Consider the following 18,468-nt stretch of genomic DNA (forward strand, 5'->3'; position numbering starts at 1 on the left):
TCCCCTCTGACCTTAATGTCAAGGGCAGTCACTCTCACCTCAGGTTCAGTTCTTTTGTACATGTTTGAGCCAAGGCTGCAATGAACATAAGGCCATATGAAACAGGAGTGAGAGTAGGCCACCTGGCCCATAGAGCTTGCTCCACATTGCAATAAAAGCATGGCTGGTCTTCTTGTGGACTTAGCTCCACTTACCCAGCCATTCACCATCAGCTTCAATTCCGTTAAAAAAAAAAATAGATTTTTGAACATAAAGTTTAAGGCAAAGATAGTCAATAAGATAGCATCAACTGCTTCCCCGGGCAGGGAATTCCAGATTCAAAACCCTTTGAAAAAAACATTCTCCTCAACTCAGTCGGAAATCTGCTTCTCCGTATTTGGAAGCTTTGCCTCATAGTTCTAGTTTCACCTGCCAGTGGAAACAACCTCCCTGCTTCTATCTTATATATTCCCTTCATACTTTTATATGTTTCTAAAGGATCCACCTCCCCAGCCCCACCATTCTTCTAAATTCCAATGAAGTCAGGAGCTGAGTAGTCTAAGCAGGGGCCAAACTGAGCATCAGTGAGGTTATTACAAAGCAAGTGCTGCTTAGCACTGTCGATGACCCTTTTCTTTACTTGACTGATAATCAATACTAGATGACAGCACAGTAACTGCCTGAATTGGACTGTATCCTGCTTTTTGGTGTACAGAATATACTTAGGTGATTTTTCACATTGCTAGGTAGATGCCAGTGTTGTAGCTGTCATAGAATAGATTGGCATAGGATGTGAAAAGACACTTTATTTATTTGTTGATTAGTTTCAGGGCCCTTACCTTTGCAGCATCTTATGGCTACAGCCATTTCTTGATATAACATGAAGTGCATTTAATTGACTGGAGAATGGCACCTACAATTCTGGTGACTTCCTGAGGAGGCCACGACAGATTGTTTGCCTGACACCTCAGACTTCAGATTCCAGAAGACTTCTTGATCTCTAAATTCAATGTCAAGAATTCCCAGACTAGCTCCTTCCCACTGTACAGTACTGCCATCTCTGCTTGAACGATCAAGTAATGTTTGGGCCATTGTTTGTAAGATCCCAATCCATGAGTAAGATTACGCCTGACTGTTGCTTGGCTAGTTTATGAGACAGCTCAAAATTTTGGCACGCATCCCACATGTTAGTTAAAGTTGAATTTATCGGATCAGCAGGGCTGAATTTGCCATTGTTATTTTCCAGTGCCTAGTGCAAAGTCAGTTGACCACTCTGTTTCTGTCCTTTGAGACTCTTCAGTGACTTGACACGACAAAGTGGCTTACTAGGTGACCAGATTCAGCCACATAGCTGTTGGTCACATGTAGGCCAGAGCAGACAAGGACAGCAGTTTTCCTTCGCCACAGAGATCATTACTGAATCAGATGGATTTTTACAACAACTGACGATGGTCATCATAAGATTTTTTAAAAATTTCAAATTCCACCATCTGTTCCGGATGTGAGTTTGCTCGCTGAGCTGGAAGGTTAGTTTTCAGACGTTTCGTCACCATTCTAGGTAACATCATCAGTGAGCCTCCGGTGAAGCGCTGGTGTTATGTCCCGCTTTCTATTTATCTGGTTAGGTTTCCTTGGGTTTGTGATGTCATTTCCTGTGTTGGTGATGTCATTTCCTGTTCTTTTTCTCAGAGGATGGTAGATTGGCTCCAAATCAATGTGTTTGTTGATGGAGTTCCGATTGGAATGCCATGCTTCTAGGAATTCTCGTGGGTGTCTCTGTTTGGCTTGTCCTAGGATGATGTTACCTAGAATGGTGACAAAACGTCTGAAAACTAACCTTACAGCTCAGCGAGCAAACTCACATCCATGACCTCAACCTGAGCTACAAGTCTTCTCAAAACTCGCTTCCGCCATCTGTCGTGGAAGCAGGAATGTCATCTGGGTTTCTGGATTTCTAACCAACTGACAAAATGATTAAACCATTCTTGCCCCATTAGTTTAACCACTTATTGAGCACTGAAAGAGATATCTTTAGAAACATAGAAAATAGGAGCAGGGAACCACTTGACCTTCAGTCTGCTCCACAATTCACCGTGATCATGGCTGATGCTCCATCTTGATGCCATATTCCAGCTTTCTACCTATACTCCTTGATGCCTTTAAAACTCAAATATTTCTTTGTTCAATATATCCAGTGACTTGGTTCTACACCCTTCTACAACAGAGAATTCAATGGGTTTACCATCCTTCAAGTGAAGAAGGTTTCTTCATTTCAGCCTAAATGGCCTATCCAGAGATTGTGTTCCCTGGTTCTAGATTCCTAGACAGGGAAAACATCCTCCTTGGACTTAGTCTGTCCAGTACTGTTAAAATTTCACATGTTTCAATCAGATCCCCTCTCATCCTTCTAAAATCTAGAGAGTACAGGCCTAATAGAATTAATCTTTCTTCACAGGACAGTACAGTCATTCCTAGTATCAGACTAGTGAACCTCTGCTTCACTCCCTCTATGGTAAGTATATCCTCTAGGCATGGCAACCAAAAGTACACGCAACACTCCCAGAGATAACCCTACCAAGGTCCTGTTTAATGGCAACAAACCACATCACCTCAGAACTCATATTCTCTTGCAATGAAAGCAAATACAATTTGTGCTCCTCATTGCTGGTGCACCCCTTGTCTACTTTTTTGACTGGGCTTTGACCTTTTGGGCTCCAATTCCTTTGTACATCCTCATGTCCCAGTGTATCATCATTTGAATAATACTTTTATCTTTCTCATTTCCATGCTGAAATGTATAAAGTTCAGATTTAGCCACATTGTACTATATCTGCCATGTGTTTATTCACTCATCTCAAGTCTCTCTGCATCCTCTTCACAGTTCAACCCAGCTTTTTGTGTAATCAGGAAATGTTAGATTTGGTTGCCTCATCCAGGTCAGTTGTATATTTCATGAATAGCTGGGACCCAAGCACTGATTCTCAAGTTACTCCACTAGTCACCGTCTGTCACTTGAAAACAGCCTATTTATTCTCAGTCCATTATCTATCAACCAATGGTCAATCCATGCCACTATATCACCACCTATCCTATGTGTGTTAAGTTTGCTCACCAAGTTCTTATCAAAACAATCTTTTGAAAATCCAAATACACCATATTCAATAGTTTTCCCTTATCTATTCTACTCGTTAGATACTCAAAAAATCACCAGTAGACTTGTTAAGCACAATCTGTCTTTCATAAACCCATGTTGCTTTGTCCACTCCTATTCAAGTTTTCCAAACATTCTGTTATTGCATCTTTTATAATGAACTCTAGCATTTCCCCCACTATTGATGTTCGGCTAATTGGTCTGTAATTATAGACAAAAAAAAAAATTGCGGATGCTAGAAATCAGAAAGAAAAACAGAAATTTCTGGGAGAACTCAGGTCTGGGGAGCACGTCTGGAGACAAAGTAGAGTTAACATTTTGAATCCAGTGACACTTCTTCAAAATTGACTGTACTTGGGAAAAATTGTAACAGAAATAATAGGAACTGCAGATGCTGGAGAATCCAAAGATAACAAAGTGTGAGGCTGGATGAATACAGCAGGCCAAGCAGCATCTCAGGAGCACAAAAGCTGACGTTTCGGGCCTAGATCCTTCATCAGAGAGGGGGATGGGGAGAGGGAACTGGAATAAATATGGAGAGAGGGGGAGGCGGACCGAAGATGGAGAGAAGATAGGTGGAGAGGAGAGTATAGGTGGGGAGGTAAGGAGGGGATAGGTCAGTCCAGGGAAGATGGACAGGTCAAGGAGGCGGGATGAGATTAGTAGGTAGGAAATGGAGGTGCGGCTTGAGGTGGGAGGAAGGGATAGGCGAGAGGAAGAACAGGTTTGGGAGGTGGGGACAGGCTGGGCTGATTTTGGGATGCAGTGGGGAAAGGGGAGATTTTGAAGCTGGAGAAGTCCACATTGATACCATTGGGCTGCAGGGTTCCCAAGCAGAATACGAGTTGCTGTTCCTGCAACCTTCGGGTGGCATCGTTATGGCACTGCAGGAGGCCCATGATGGGCATGTCATCTGAGGAATGGGGGGGGGGGGGGGGGAGAGGAGGAGGAGGAGGAGGAGTTAAAATGGTTCGCAACTGGGAGGTGAAGTTGTTTATCGCGAACTGAGTGGAGATGTTCTGCAAAGCGGTCCCCAAGCCTCCGCTTGGTTTCCCCAATATAGGTGCAGTGGATACAGTGTATCATATTGGCAGATGTGCATATTCCTCTACACTGGGGAAACCAAGCGGAGGCTTGCGGACCGCTTCGCAGAACATCTCTGCTCGGTTCGTGATAAACAACTGCACCTCCCAGTTGCGAACCATTTCAACTCCCCCTCCCATTCCTCAGATGAAATGTCCATCATGGGCCTCCTGCAGTGCCACAAAAATGCCACCCGAAGGTTGCAGGAACAGCAACTCATATTCCACCTGGGAACCCTGCAGCCCAATGGTATCAATGTGGACCTCACCAGCTTCAAAATCTCCCCTTCCCCCACTGTATCCCAAAACCAGCCCAGCTCATCCCCTCCCCCCACTGCATCCCAAAATCAGCCCAGCCTGTCCCCGCCTCCCAAACCTGTTCTTCCTCTCGCCTATCCCTTCCTCCCACCTCAAGCCGCACCTCCATTTCCTACCTACTAACCTCATCCCGCCTCCTTGACCTGTCCATCTTCCCTGGACTGACCTATCCCCTCCTTACCTCCCCATCCATACTCTCCTCTCCACCTATCTTCTCTCCATCTTCAGTCCGCCTCCCTTCTCTCCCTATTTATTCCAGAACCCTCTCCCCATTCCCCTCTCTGATGAAGGGTCTAGGCCTGAAACGTCAGCTTTTGTGCTCCTGAGATGCTGCTTGGCCTGCTGTGTTCATCCAGCTTCACATTTTGTTATCTTGTACTTGGGAAAAGGTTAGTTTATACATTGGAGGTGGGATAGGAGGAGTAATGAGGAAGAAATGATAGGTGGACATGAAGTCCAGAGAGAGAGAAACAGTTGAGGTCACCTAGGGGGAAATCAACAGCTGCTAAATGGGGCCATTAGCAGCTGTCAATGGGACATTCTTGGTAAGAGGTAACAAAGTCTGGAGGTGGATGAACACAGCAGGCCAAGCAGCAGCTTAGGAGCACAAAAGCTGACGTTTCGGGCCTAGACCCTTCATCAGAAAGGGGGCTGGGGAGTGGGTTCAGAAATAAATAGGGAGAGAGGAGGAGGTGGATTGAAGATGGATAGAGGAGAAGATAGGTGGGGAGGTAGGGAGGGCATAGGTCAGTGCGGGGAGAACGGACAGGTCAAGGGGGAGGGATGAGGTTAGTAGGTAGGAAATGTTGGAGGTGCAGCTTGAGGTGGGAGGAGGGGATAGGTGAGAGGAAGAACAGGTAAGGGAGGCAGGGACGAGCTGGGCTGATTTTGGGAATCAGTGAGAGGAGGGGAGATTTTGAAGCTTGTGAAGTCCACATTGATGCCATTGGGCTGCAGGGTTCCCAAGCTGAATATGAGTTGCTGTTTCTGCAACCTACAGGTGGCATCATTATGGCACTGCAGGAGGCCCCGGATGGACATGTCATCTAAGGATTGGGAGGGGGAGTTAAAATGGTTCGCGACTGGGGAGGTGCATTTGTTTATTGCGGACATTCATAGTAGCAGCCCATGTGGTGACAAGGCCCAGCATGTGGGGTTGGGGTAAGGACATGGGTGGTTGTAAAATTATTGAACTTGATACAGAGTCCAGAAGGCTGCAGCGTCGCCAAGCAGAAAACGTTAACGCTGCTTTCCCTCCACAGAAGCTGCCATACCTGTTGAGACTTCATAGCAATTTCAGTTTTTGGTCTAGAATTTGTATTTTAAGTCTATCCCTCGTTTTAAATCATGGGGCTATATTTGTCACCCTTCAAACTCTAGGAACTGCTCTGGAGTCTCGAGAATTTTGGAAGATGACCACTTATACATTAAATATTTACAGGGCCACTTCCTTTAGTATTCTGGGATATATGTAATCAGGTTCTGTGGATGGTCAGCTTTTACCCCGTTAAAACATCCCCAGCAGCATTTTGTTAGTAGTATTCACTTTAAAAAATTCCACCCTCTCACTAAACCCTTGGTTCCCTCATTTCTCACCACACCAGGTTATGGTCCAACAGGTCTATTTGAAGACACAAGCTTTTGGAGTCTCTCCCCTTCTTCACATGTTAAATGAGAGAGGTGGCAAAGCATTTATAATCAAAAGATCAAAGGGTCATAGAACTGATGAGAAATGTTTTCAACAAACCTAAGATGGCTGTTAAATCTTTAATCGGTTAGAAAGGATTAATATGCAAATCCCAGAATTTCTTTCAAATCACTAGCCCAAGATAACTAAAGGTTTTATCAGAAACCCCAGACGTCAGACAATACAAATTGGGTATGAGGTCTTGTTTAGAATCTGGCTGTGTATTAAACTTGGAGTCAGACTAGTTTTATTTCCAAAGTAGGAATATATAAAATGCCATATAGTTTAAAAAGCACACATTTTGTAGACAGTCAAAATAGAACATGTCTGCAATTACAAATTCACCCCATAGATTACCATAGCCCCTGCTTGGTGACTTTGGGTTGTTGTGTATCCTAAAGTCCATCTTGGAGGACATTTACCTGAAGATCCGAGGCGGAATATCCTTGACCGCTTAAGTGTTCCCCCATTGGGAGGGAACAGTCCTGTCTGGCGATTGTTGCATGGTGTCCATTGAGTCGTTGTCATAGCATCTACACGGTTTTGCCAATATACCATGCCTCAAGACATCCTTGCCTCCAAGTTAATACACAGCTAGATTCTAAACAAGCCTCACACCTAAAATGCAGTGTCTGACCCGAGATGTCACCTCTGGTATACTGCTAAAACCTTTAGTTATCTCGGGGCTGGGACTCGAAAGAAATTCTGGAATTTAAATATTAATCCTTTCTAACAGCCATCTTAGGTTTGTTCAATACATTTGCATCAGTTCTGTGATCCTTTGACATTTTGCTTGTAAATTCTGTGTCTGATACCACCTCTCTCACTGACACCTGAAGAAGGAGCGAGACTGTAAACTTGTATCTCCAAATAAACATGATGGACGATGACCCGCTGTTGTGTGATTTTTGACCTTGTCCACCCCAGTAGAACACTACCACCTCCAAATCATCCCTCATTTCTGGCAGATTATTAGGGGTCTCTTTGCTGAGTACAGAACCAAAGTATATGTTCAATTCTTCTGCTTTTTTAAAATTCCCAATTATACCTTCTCTAGATTCTGACCATAAAGGGACTTAACATTTTTACTAGTCTTTTTTTCTTCGTGTGTTTACAAAGTTTTTAAAGTCAGTTTTCATGTTCCTGGCTTTACTTCCGTACTGTAATTTCTCCCGCTTGATTAAGCTTTATACCCTTTTCACTGAATTCTAAAATGCTCCCAATCCTCAGGCTTGCTTTTCTCCCCCCCAACAATTTTGTGTCTCTGCTCTTTGGATCTAATACTATCCTTAATTTCTTTTGCACATGATGGGTTTTGCACCAAACAGGAATGAAGAGAATTCTTTAAATATGGATTATTGCCTATCCGTTTTCAACCCCTTTGCCAATTTACACCTTATACCTCATTGTTTAGATTCTAAATGTTAACAAAGGGAACTATGATTTGTTGATTTCAGACAACTTTGCACAAGAATCACACAAGGGAAAACTTCCAGATGACCAATACAGATTTCACAATAAAGTGCAACTGAATCTGAATGAACAAGAAAAAAACCACAAAAATCCTCAAAGAGTTCAGACACTGGAGAATTATTAACAACTTAAAACTTCAATCAATCTATTTCAAATGTTATCAGAGATAATGGGAACTGCAGATGCTGGAGAATCCAAGATAACAGTGTGGGGCTGGATGAACACAGCAGGCCAAGCAGCACCTTAGGAGCAGGAAAGCTGATGTTTCGTTTCTGATGAAGGGTCTAGGCCCGAAACGTCAGCTTTTGTGCTCCTGAGATGCTGCTTGGCCTGCTGTGTTCATCCAGCTTCACACTTTGTTATCTATTTCAAATGTTACCCTGATATATAAACTTTACAGAAAGTTGTAGACAGTTTAATTCTTCTTTAAAATAAATTAGTAAGACGACAACAGCACACAGTGTGGAAGGAGAGTGAGCAGCTATGGAGAGGGTGGGGAGGCATCAGAGAATTAAGATTAGCACAAGAGGTGAGTATGAGTCACTCGGAAACACTCAACAACGCCACTAGGGAAAAAGTATGATCAGTACCTTAGGGCAGAAGGCAGCCAATTCAGCTTCACTATCACTTCCATCATCTGCAGTTCTGACAGCTGGTGCTCGGTGACGTACTGAAACAAGCCAAGGAAAAAATTCTCGGGTTGATAACGGCCAAATGGAGCTGCTCCTCCAGCTCTAATGCACTCAGAATTTGCTGTTGTGATTCTACTGTAGCATCCCACAGCTGGTGTCATTTGTTATACCCCCGACCTACATCCAGTCTTGAGCTCAAAAAGATTTTGTGATTCTGCGCAAAAACAAACTTATCATACGGCATCTAGGATCTTAGTTAAAAATATTAACATCTACTTCCTGAATTAACAGAGCTTCAGGGATCAGGAACAGCAACAAATAGTACTTGGAACAGTGAACTTAAATTAGAACATAGAACATTACAGCGCAGTACAGGCCCCTCGGCCCTCAATGTTGCACTGACCTGTGAAACCAATCTGAAGCCCATCTAGCCTACACTATTCCATTATCAAATTAGGTACAGATAAAGAAACAAAGAGATGGAGAAGCAAGTGTTGAAAGAAAAGACAAGAATAAAAAAAACTCTTCAAAAAATTTATTTCCTGCAGGAGTGAGACTCCAGGGTTTCCTTTCTGGTCCTGCAACGTCGAATGATCTCAATAGCAGGATATGATACAGAGGGAAGGTGAGAATGTGTTGTAAGAGTTGAGGACCCGCAAAGTAAAAAAGACCTGGATGGGATTTATGTACAGACCTCTGAGCAGTATTTGGAATGTGGGGCAGAAAATAAATCAAGAGGTAGAAAAGCTATGTAGGAAAGACACTTTTACAATAATCAATATGCAGGAATTCATGAACTGTCTGAAGTTTTGGCAAACATCTATAGCTTGGGTTGTGGGTGAAGTTGTTGACTTGATCGCTGAGCTGTCTTGTTCTTGTTCAGACATTTCATCACCCTGCTAGGTGACATCATCAGTGGAGCCTCCGATGAGGCGATGTTATTCTACTCCTCTTGCAATTTATACTGTCCGGTCCATTATGGTGAGTCTTGTTATTTCTGGTTTTGATCTGTATGGGTTTGTATATGAAATCCAATTCTATCTATTTGTCAATTGCATTATGAGCGGAGAACCATGCCTCTACAAATTCCCGTGTGTGTCTATGTTTGGCTTGGGCTAGTATGGTTACCTTGACCCAGTTAAGCCTGAGTGTACCGAAATTAAGGAGAGTTCACCATGCTGTTTTGCCTCTAGCTGATGTTTGTGTATTCTGATGATTAGTTTCTTTCCTGTCTGTCCAATGTCAATCTGTGACAGTTGTTACCTGGTATTTTGTAAGCCACATTCATGCTGAATGTTGTGGGAATGGGGTCTTTAATCCTTATGCGTGTGTGTCGTAGAGTGGCTGTGGGCTTGTCTACAAGATGTGTTTTGAAGGACCTGTTCCTCTACTGAACTGTTCCCATTTTCTATGAACATAGCAATGTCAGAGAAACTGAATAGATGCTTTATGTCAGTCTTCACAGTGGAAGACACCAATAGCAAACCAGAGCTTCAAGAGTGTGCCAGGGCAGAAGTGAGTATAGTAACCATCTCTAAGGAGAAGGTTTTGGGAAAGCTGGAAAGTCTGAAAGTGATTAAGTCACCTGGAGCAGATGGGTGGCACCCCAGTGTTCTGAAGGAAATAGCTGAGGAAATTGTGGACACACTGGTGATCTCTCATTAGAGTTAGGGAAGGGTGCCAGACAGCTGGAAATTGGTTGACATAATGCCCCTGTTTAAGAAGGCAAGGATGCAGGAGAAGATAAATTATAGATCGGTTAGCCAGATTTTGCTTATTGATAACATTTGAGAGTTCATTATTAAAAACAATTTTACAGAATACTTGGACACGCATAGCAAAATTACAGTTTAGACATCATGGCTTCATCAAGGGGAGGCCTTGCCTGTCAAAACTGTTAGAATTCTTTCAGATTATGAACAAGTTAGACAAAGGGGAGTCAACGCACATGATCTATTTGGATTTTCAGAAGGCCTTTGACAAGGTGCTGCACAGAATGCTGCTAAATAAGGCAAGAGCCTGTAGTGTTAGGGGCAAAGTATTTACATGGATAGAGGATTGGTTGGCTGGCAGAAGACAGAGAATGGGAATAAAGGGGTCTTTTTCAGGACAGCAGCCATTGACTAGTGGAGTTCTGCTGGGACGACAACATATAATACATTAACAAACTGGACAAAGAAACTGAGGGCAGTGTTGCTAAGCTTGTGGATGACACAAAAAATAGGTGGAGGGACAGGTGGCACTGAAGAAGCAAGCGGGCTACGAAGGATTTGGACAGGCTAGAAGAATGGGTAAAGAAGTTCCAGATGGAATACAATGTTGAAAAGTATAAGGTTATGTACTTTGGTTGGAAGAAGAGAGACAAAGACAGTTTTCCAAATGGGGAATACACTTCAGAAATCTGACGCACAGATTTAGGAGTCCTCTTTCAGGATACTGTTACAGTTAACATGCAGATTCAGTTCGCAGTTAGGATCACATTTGGAAGATTGTGAATAGTTTTGGGCCATTTATGCAAGGATGCTCTGGCCTTGGACAGGGTCCAAAGGAGGTTTACAAGAATGAGGTCAGGAATGAAGGGTTTGTCATGTGAGGAGCAGTCAAAGACTCTGGGTCTCTACTCAATGGAATTTAGAAGGATAAGGGGGATCTGATTATGTAAGTTTCGTAATACCAGGAGGCCTAGATAAAGTGGATATGGAAAAGATGTTTCCATTAGTGAGAGAGACTAGGACCCGACAATAAAGCCTCAGAGTGAACAGACAACCCTTTAGAATTGAAATAAAAAGGAATCTCTTCAGCCAGAGGGTGGTGAATCTGTGAAACGTATGACCAGAAAAACTGCAGAAGCCAAGTTATTGAGTGTCTTTACATGAGAGATAGATATTTTCTTGATTAGAAGGGGATCAAGGTTTACAGGGAGAAGGCAGGAGAACAGGGTTGAGAAACATATCAGTCATAACTGAATGGCTGGGCAAACCTGATGGGCTGAATGGCCTGTTCTGCTCCAATATCTTGTGGCCATTAATTCAAATATGCTGACAATCAAAATTCATTAGTGATGACAGACCACAAGCTCTAATTCAAAGACATGGTCTCTCCCTTAGGCCAGGCTCAGTCAAACTATTTCATTTGTATTTTCAGCTGGAACGTAACTTGTGAATAAATCATATTTTAACTCCTTGTATCCTGTGCTAAAATAAAAGCAATTAAACCACAGCTCTGAAATGCCATGTTTAGTCCTAATCTATATTAGTTCTTATAAAATGTACCAGAGGTTCAGTCAGATAGGAATTAAAGGAATGCCACACTAAGAGTTAACTTCACTGTAGTTGTAAAGTTCTCCCCATTACTCACACTGTCTCTCCTGCTGTTTTGCCAACATGTATCCCTTCATGCTGAAATCCAGCCGCTTGAGCACAGGTTCAATTCTGGCACTAATCTTTTGCCCCAGTTGGTGATAACTAGCCAGGGGCCAGAACAGCATGCCGATCACTGAGAAAGGAAAACAAAATAAGTGACAAACCAGAGCAGGGAGGCCCAGAAATTCAAAGCAAGTTACCAGGTATTCTTTCTGGATTCAGCAGCAGGGAAATGTGGGGAAACAAGTGTTCTTAATGTCAACTGTCTTCAGATTCAATTGAGATGAATAAAGATATCCATTACCTTAGAAACTCTCTGTGCTTTAGTAATACGACAAATGTTCAAGATAATTATCTCGACATGAAACATGTGTAACGTATTGCAACAAAAGCAACGAATACATCTTTACAAAAATAAACAAACTTTGTAACTGGTGCATGTTGTCCCACTATAATTCACAGTACTGAAAACCGTATATTAAGCAAAGGTTCAGAACAGCAACAATGAAACACCTGAATATTTCACTTTGTTACACCCTCAGATAAAGTTTAGTTTCTTCAGTCCTTCACTGATCAATTTTGATCAGCTGTTTGGTCTGCTGAGGTCAGATAGGTCTTAAACTATTGAAAATTAAGGTCAAACTCAAATGGCCTGACAGCTGTAGTTCAGTTGGTAGCAATCTTGTCTGTGGATGAGGTTCTGGCTTGATGCCGCACTCCAGGAATTGAATTTAAAAATGAAGATTGACAATCCAATGCAGTACTGTAGATATGCAGCCCTGTCAAAGGTAATGACTTTCAGATAAGACATTAAATAGAGGCCTGGTCAGCCCTTTCAAGAAGGTTTAAAAGGTCCTGTGGGATAATACTGAAGATAAGCAGGGGAGTTATCCCTGAAATCTTGACTAATATTTATCTGACAATGAATCAATACCCAATTTTCAGTTCATTACACATTTTTGTTAAAGGGAGCTTGCCGAATATAAACTGTCTGCTACATTTCCTACATGGAACATAGAACAGTACAGCACAGTACAGGCCCGTCAGCCCACAATATTGTGCCAGCTTATTATCCTGCTAAGATCAACCTACCCTGCATACCCTACATTTTACCATCCTCCATGTGCCTATCCAAGAGTCACTGAAAAGTCTCTAAAGTATCTGACTCCACTACCACTGGCGGCAGCACATTCCACATACCCACCACTGTGTGTGAAGAGCCGACCTCTGACATCTCCCCTATACCTTCCTCCAATCACCCTAAAATTATGACCCCTCGTAATACTCACTTCCGTCTTGGGAAAAAGTCTCTGACTATCCACTCTATCTATGCCTCTCATCATTTTGTAAACCTCTATCAAGTCACCTTTCATCCTTCTTCACTCCAATGGAAAAAGCCTTAGTTCCCTCAATCTTTCATCATAAGGCATGCTCTTCAGTCCAGGCAGCATCCCAGTAAATCTCCTCTGTCACTATAAGCTTCCACATCCTTCCTGTAATGAGGTGACCAGAACTGAACACAATATTCCAAGTGTGGTCTAACCAGAGTTTTATAGAGCTGCAGCATAACATCATGGCTCTTAAACTCAATTCCCCTGCCACTGAAAGCCAACACACCATATGCTTTCTTTACAACCCTGTCAACTTGGGTAGCAACTTTGAGGGATCTATGGACGTGGGCCCAAAGATCCCTCTGTTCCTCCACACTGCCAAGAATCCTGCCATTAACCCTGTATCCTGCATTCAAATTCGACTTCCAAAATGAATTGCTTCATACTTTTCTAGGTTGAATTCCATTGGCCACTTCTTTGCCCAGTTCTGTAGCCTGTCAATGTCCTGTTGCAACTTACAACAGCCAGTTTTGTATCCAGACAGCCACATTTCCCTGCATTCCATGCCTCCTTACTTTCGGAATGAGCCTACCATGTGGAACCTTATTGAATGCCTTGCAGTGACTACAAATATATTTAATTCACTGTAAAGTACTTTGAGATGGTCATGAAAAGACAAAGCCCATGTATAACTGTCTTTTCAATCAACTTAATTTCCCATCCTGCTCCTGAACCTATGGCCAGTCACACTACCCACTCCCCTCACTGCCACACAGCTGTCACCCATCGATGTGGTCTATGACATCAAACGGGAGCAATAAGAATGCTCAATACCCAGGTCTAACTGTAGCTGTGAAAAATAATTTGTGATTGCTCGTTTATGGGTCATTGACCCATTCATGACGCTGAAAGTGTATGCACTAGCTGTTGAATAGTTACCTTCTCAAAGAAGTCATAACAGATCCAGTCAACTGTTTCTTTCACAAACTTACCTTTGATGGTTGTTGATGCAGGGTGAAAAGGCTACTTGTAGATACAAAAATAATCAATCATGAGGCTGAACACAACAAAACCAACGATGATCTTATGAAAGTATTTCAGTCAAAAAATTAGTTCCTACGCTCACCACAGATCAAAATACAGAGCTGCAGAAGTTATTCGAAAGCTATTTGAGATAATATTTCACTTTATACAGGATCAACTTATCTACAAGTCAGATGTTTTAAAACAGCACTTACAGCTGATGTAGGACAGGAAGAGACCAGGTATGTAGCGTCCAATTACAGCCAGGAATGTGAACATACCACACACTAAAAGACAAAACTGAAGAAAACAATTCAGACAATTAATTCAAACCTTGAATATAAAAGCTACTTTCCTAAAAGGTAGAGTTTCCGGAGACTTTTAGAATGATTCCTACATAACTAGCATTATGAGATTCCCAGTGATGCATATTAACAGTTCAGACACTACAGGTTTGAGTCTGTATTAAATATAACATCCTGAAGAGCTGGAATCTGCCAATCAGAACTGCTGTCACTTTAACACACTCTTATCCTGAACCACTGCAAGTCTCTTCCATGCCAAACTCTCCAACCGTTTTCACCCACCTCCTTCAACAATTTCTCACCTTCCTACCTTCACTCCTAATGCCTTTCGTTTCTTCCCTCAACCACCACAAATCCTGGTGACTTGATGCACAACCACAATTAATTGTATTGGAATCAATGACCAAATAGTTAAAAAGGAATGTTACCCAAGAATAACTTTAGAGATTGTAATACAGCTGACTGAGGAATTTAAAAACTCTTTAAAACACTGGAATGAAACAGCAAAATAATTTGCTAAAATAATATTTCAAATTTATGGGAGGAAATGGGGCCAACACAATAGATTCCAAGAATGCATTATTTTAACAAACATGTACTAACTTATGCATGTCTTTTCATGCATTCACAGGATGTGAATGTCATTGGTCAGGCCAGAATTTATTGCTCATTCCTAAGTGCAGAAGACAATTGAAAGTCAACCACTTTGCTGTGGGTGTAGAGTTAAATCCAAGCAAGACCAGGTGAGGATAGCAGTTTCCTTCATTAGTGAACTAGATGGGTTTTTCCAATAATCAACAACAGCTTCATTGTCATCTATAGACTCTTAATTTCAGGATTTTTATTAATTCAAATTCCACCATTTGCCGTGGTGGGATTCAAACCCAAATCCCAAGAACATTACCTGGCACTCTAAATTAATAGTCTAACGATAACATTAGTAGGCCATTGCCTGGCCTTGGATTTTTTTTATTCACTAGTGGAAAGTGGGCGTTGCTGGCTAGCCAGCATTTATTGCTTGTCCCTAATTGCTGTTGAGCTGATTGGCTTGCTAGGCCATTTCAGAGGGCAGCTGGGGGTCAACCATACTGCTGTGAATCTAGAGTTACATCTCAGCCAGACCAGGATAGCAGTTTTCTTCATTAGTGAACTAGACAGGTTTTTTCTGACAACTGACAGTATAGTTTCACAGTCATCATTACACTTTTACTTCCTGATTCTCATTGAATTCAAATTCCACCATCTGATGTGGCGGGATTTGAACCTGGGTCCCCAGGACATCAGCTGAGCTTCTGGATTAGTAGTCTAGTAATAATGACGCTAGACAATTGCCTCTCCTAAAATAAATACATGTATATTTAACTCAGAAGTTACAGTAACCTGATTACTCTGTTCAAAGTTCTTACCTTACCAGGATTTTGTTTTTTAAAATGGTACAAATTCTTCAAAAACCTCTCTGTACTGATAGAGAGGTCTGCCATTCTGTGACAAAGTTCAGGAACACTGAGTAGTTTTGGGTGAACAAGGCCCCAGCTGCACGGGAAGAAACGACCATAATGTGTTAGAATGTCATCAAAACTAAAGATCACTTACAAACATATTTGAAATACAGGAAAGGCGAGTAAAGCAAACTATAGTAACTCGGCAGAGCAAAGATCAAGGACTCCATCTAATACTTTGTACCCCACATATCATCACTATCCTGGTAAATGGGAACAGTTTCCAATCTGGGCCCGGACTGAGATGTGGAGACTGTCTTGGGAGTTACTTACAAGCCATTTATGACTTGGGACTAATTTCTTTCCGCAATGACGACTTCTGGGCAAGAATCAATTAGTAAGCATTGCTACGATACCAAATATTTGAGTAAAATCAATCTGTTACAGATGCTGAAGATCTGAAATAAAAACAGAATCTGCTGGGAAAGCTCAGTAGGTCTGGTAGTATTTACAGAGAGAAAAACAAAGTTAATGTTGCAAAGATAATGAACCATTCCAACAGGAGTCATTTTCTACTCACAACGTAAACCCCATCTTTTCAAAATGATCAAAAATGTCTCTTCACTGGAACAGTTCATTACCTCTCTGATACTCACCCTGTTTTTCTCTCTCCAAAGATGCTGCCAGACTGGGGTTTTAGAATTAGTTACCCACATTTCTCAGTCATTAGAATTTTCAAGGCTGCAATATGAAATGAAGATTTCCAGTAATTACCTCCTTACCATCCAACCCTCTACAACTTTATTACACCTGCTCAATGGTAGACCAAATACATTAAAATTCCCTTCTACTTGTTACAAGTAAAATTGAGGGTGTCACCACAACTCATATTGTCCCAGGGTCTCATACATAATAAAATGCATCTGATAACTAATCAATGATTGTGAAGATTTACACAAAATATTTTGATATAAAATGAAAACTAGAATTAGAAAACATATCAAGCTTTGAGAACATCAGCTTGCTACATAATAGGATGGGAAAATTGGCAATATTTCAGGGTACATGTTGCTCATTGATGAGTAACCACACACTTAGCAAATTGTTTAGAACATTTTTCTTTACATGGAAGCAAAAATTAACTATTCAACAGAAACATATAAGCTTCAAAGATGTTAGCAGCAAATTTGCTTGAATGCGAGCTAGAGGAAACATGCAGAATAAGATATGACAAAAGCAATGTTCTCTGAATTTGTGCAGAGCAGTAATTACAATCAGCTTTTTGGCAAATCATGAAATTTCACAATTTACACAAAATGGATTATTGTAAACAAGGCAATCGCCAAACACATTTCATCCAAAACATTTCTGCCCCCTACCATGTCCCACAGGACTGACCACTGCCCAAGCCAATGTTCCCTTTCACAATCCCAATCCCAAATACTATGGTATAATAACTTGAATATAAATTTTGTTGTGACTAAGTTTCTTCAAAAGAAGGGGACTCAAAAACAAATGCACAAAAAAAACTTCAAATTATTCTAAATCGCATTGACTAAAAAGGTGGAGAAAAGACTTGATCAGTTATAACTGTTTTGGAACTAACAAAGGTACGAGTCTAAGCAAGATAACAAGTTGTAGAGCTGGATGAACACAACAGGCCAAGCAGCATCTTAGGAGCAGGAAAGCTGACATTTCCGGCCTATGCCCTTCATCAGAAATGGCATTTTTGATGAAGGATCTAGGCCCAAAATGTCAACTTTCCTGCTCCTAAGATGCTGCTTGGCCTGTTGTGTTCATCCGGCTCTACACCTTGTCATCTTGGACTCTCCAGCATCTGCAGTTCCTATTATCTCTGATACAAATCTAAATGCACAGGAAGTGCAACAGATTCATCCTCTGAGTGTTGGCAAATATGAAACTGCAGCCTACCAAGGTGAGTATGAAATTGATCAGAACACTGGGATATGGTTACTGATTGGAATAAGGTTAGCCAAGTGGATCTCATGGAACAAGAGTTCCCTGTTTAGACCAGGTTAGCAGTCCTAATCAGGGAGTCCTGGCTGACAGGTATAAACAGGAGTAAGGTTGTTGGCTTGCTCACTGAGCTGGCTGGTTATCGTACAGGTGTTTCAACTCAATGCTAGGTAACACGATCAGTGCAGCCTCCGATGAAGCACTGTTGTTCTACTCTGCTAGGAATAGACATGATCCGGTCTGTTAAGCTGGGTTGTGTCACTTCAGGTTCTGTTCTGCACGGGTTTGTATATGGAGTCTAATTCCAAATGTTTGTTGATTGCATTACAGGTTGAAACCAGGCCTCGAGGAATTTCAGTGCGTGTCTCTGATTGGCTTGAGCTAGGATGGTCGCATTGTCCCAGTTAAATTGATGGCCTTCACTGTCCAAATGAACTGAGATGAAGGAAAGGTAGTCATGTCATTTTGCTGCCAGTTAGTGTTCTTGCAAAAGACCCTATACCCATGAGATGTAGGATCAATGCAGTCATGATTATAGAGTCTTTGTTTCTCACAATCACAAGGACTAAAGACCCCATACCCATGACATGTAGGACGAATGTAGTTTACAAAATACCTTGCTATGAGTGCAACAACAATTGCATCGGCCAGACTGGAAGGAAATTAGCCATCAGGAAACACGAACGCCGGCTGGCAGCAAAATGACATG

At 41.9% G+C, this 18,468-nt stretch overlaps 1 protein-coding gene across 1 annotated transcript in view; it reads right to left on the bottom strand.

Moving 5' to 3' along the window:
- Window positions 1–18,468, bottom strand: part of retreg3 (reticulophagy regulator family member 3) — a 58,328-nt gene that overhangs the window by 12,622 nt on the left and 27,238 nt on the right. Inside the window, exons 5-8 of the mRNA XM_048560372.2 lie at window positions 15,750–15,876; window positions 14,254–14,338; window positions 11,680–11,817; window positions 8,281–8,360 (exon numbers count right to left, since the gene is read on the bottom strand). Coding sequence (XP_048416329.2) covers window positions 8,281–8,360; window positions 11,680–11,817; window positions 14,254–14,338; window positions 15,750–15,876 — 430 coding nt within the window. The remainder of the gene's footprint in view (window positions 1–8,280; window positions 8,361–11,679; window positions 11,818–14,253; window positions 14,339–15,749; window positions 15,877–18,468) is intronic.

The sequence above is a fragment of the Stegostoma tigrinum genome, chromosome 31, assembly GCF_030684315.1.
Source record: "Stegostoma tigrinum isolate sSteTig4 chromosome 31, sSteTig4.hap1, whole genome shotgun sequence".
Taxonomy (NCBI): domain Eukaryota; kingdom Metazoa; phylum Chordata; class Chondrichthyes; order Orectolobiformes; family Stegostomatidae; genus Stegostoma; species Stegostoma tigrinum.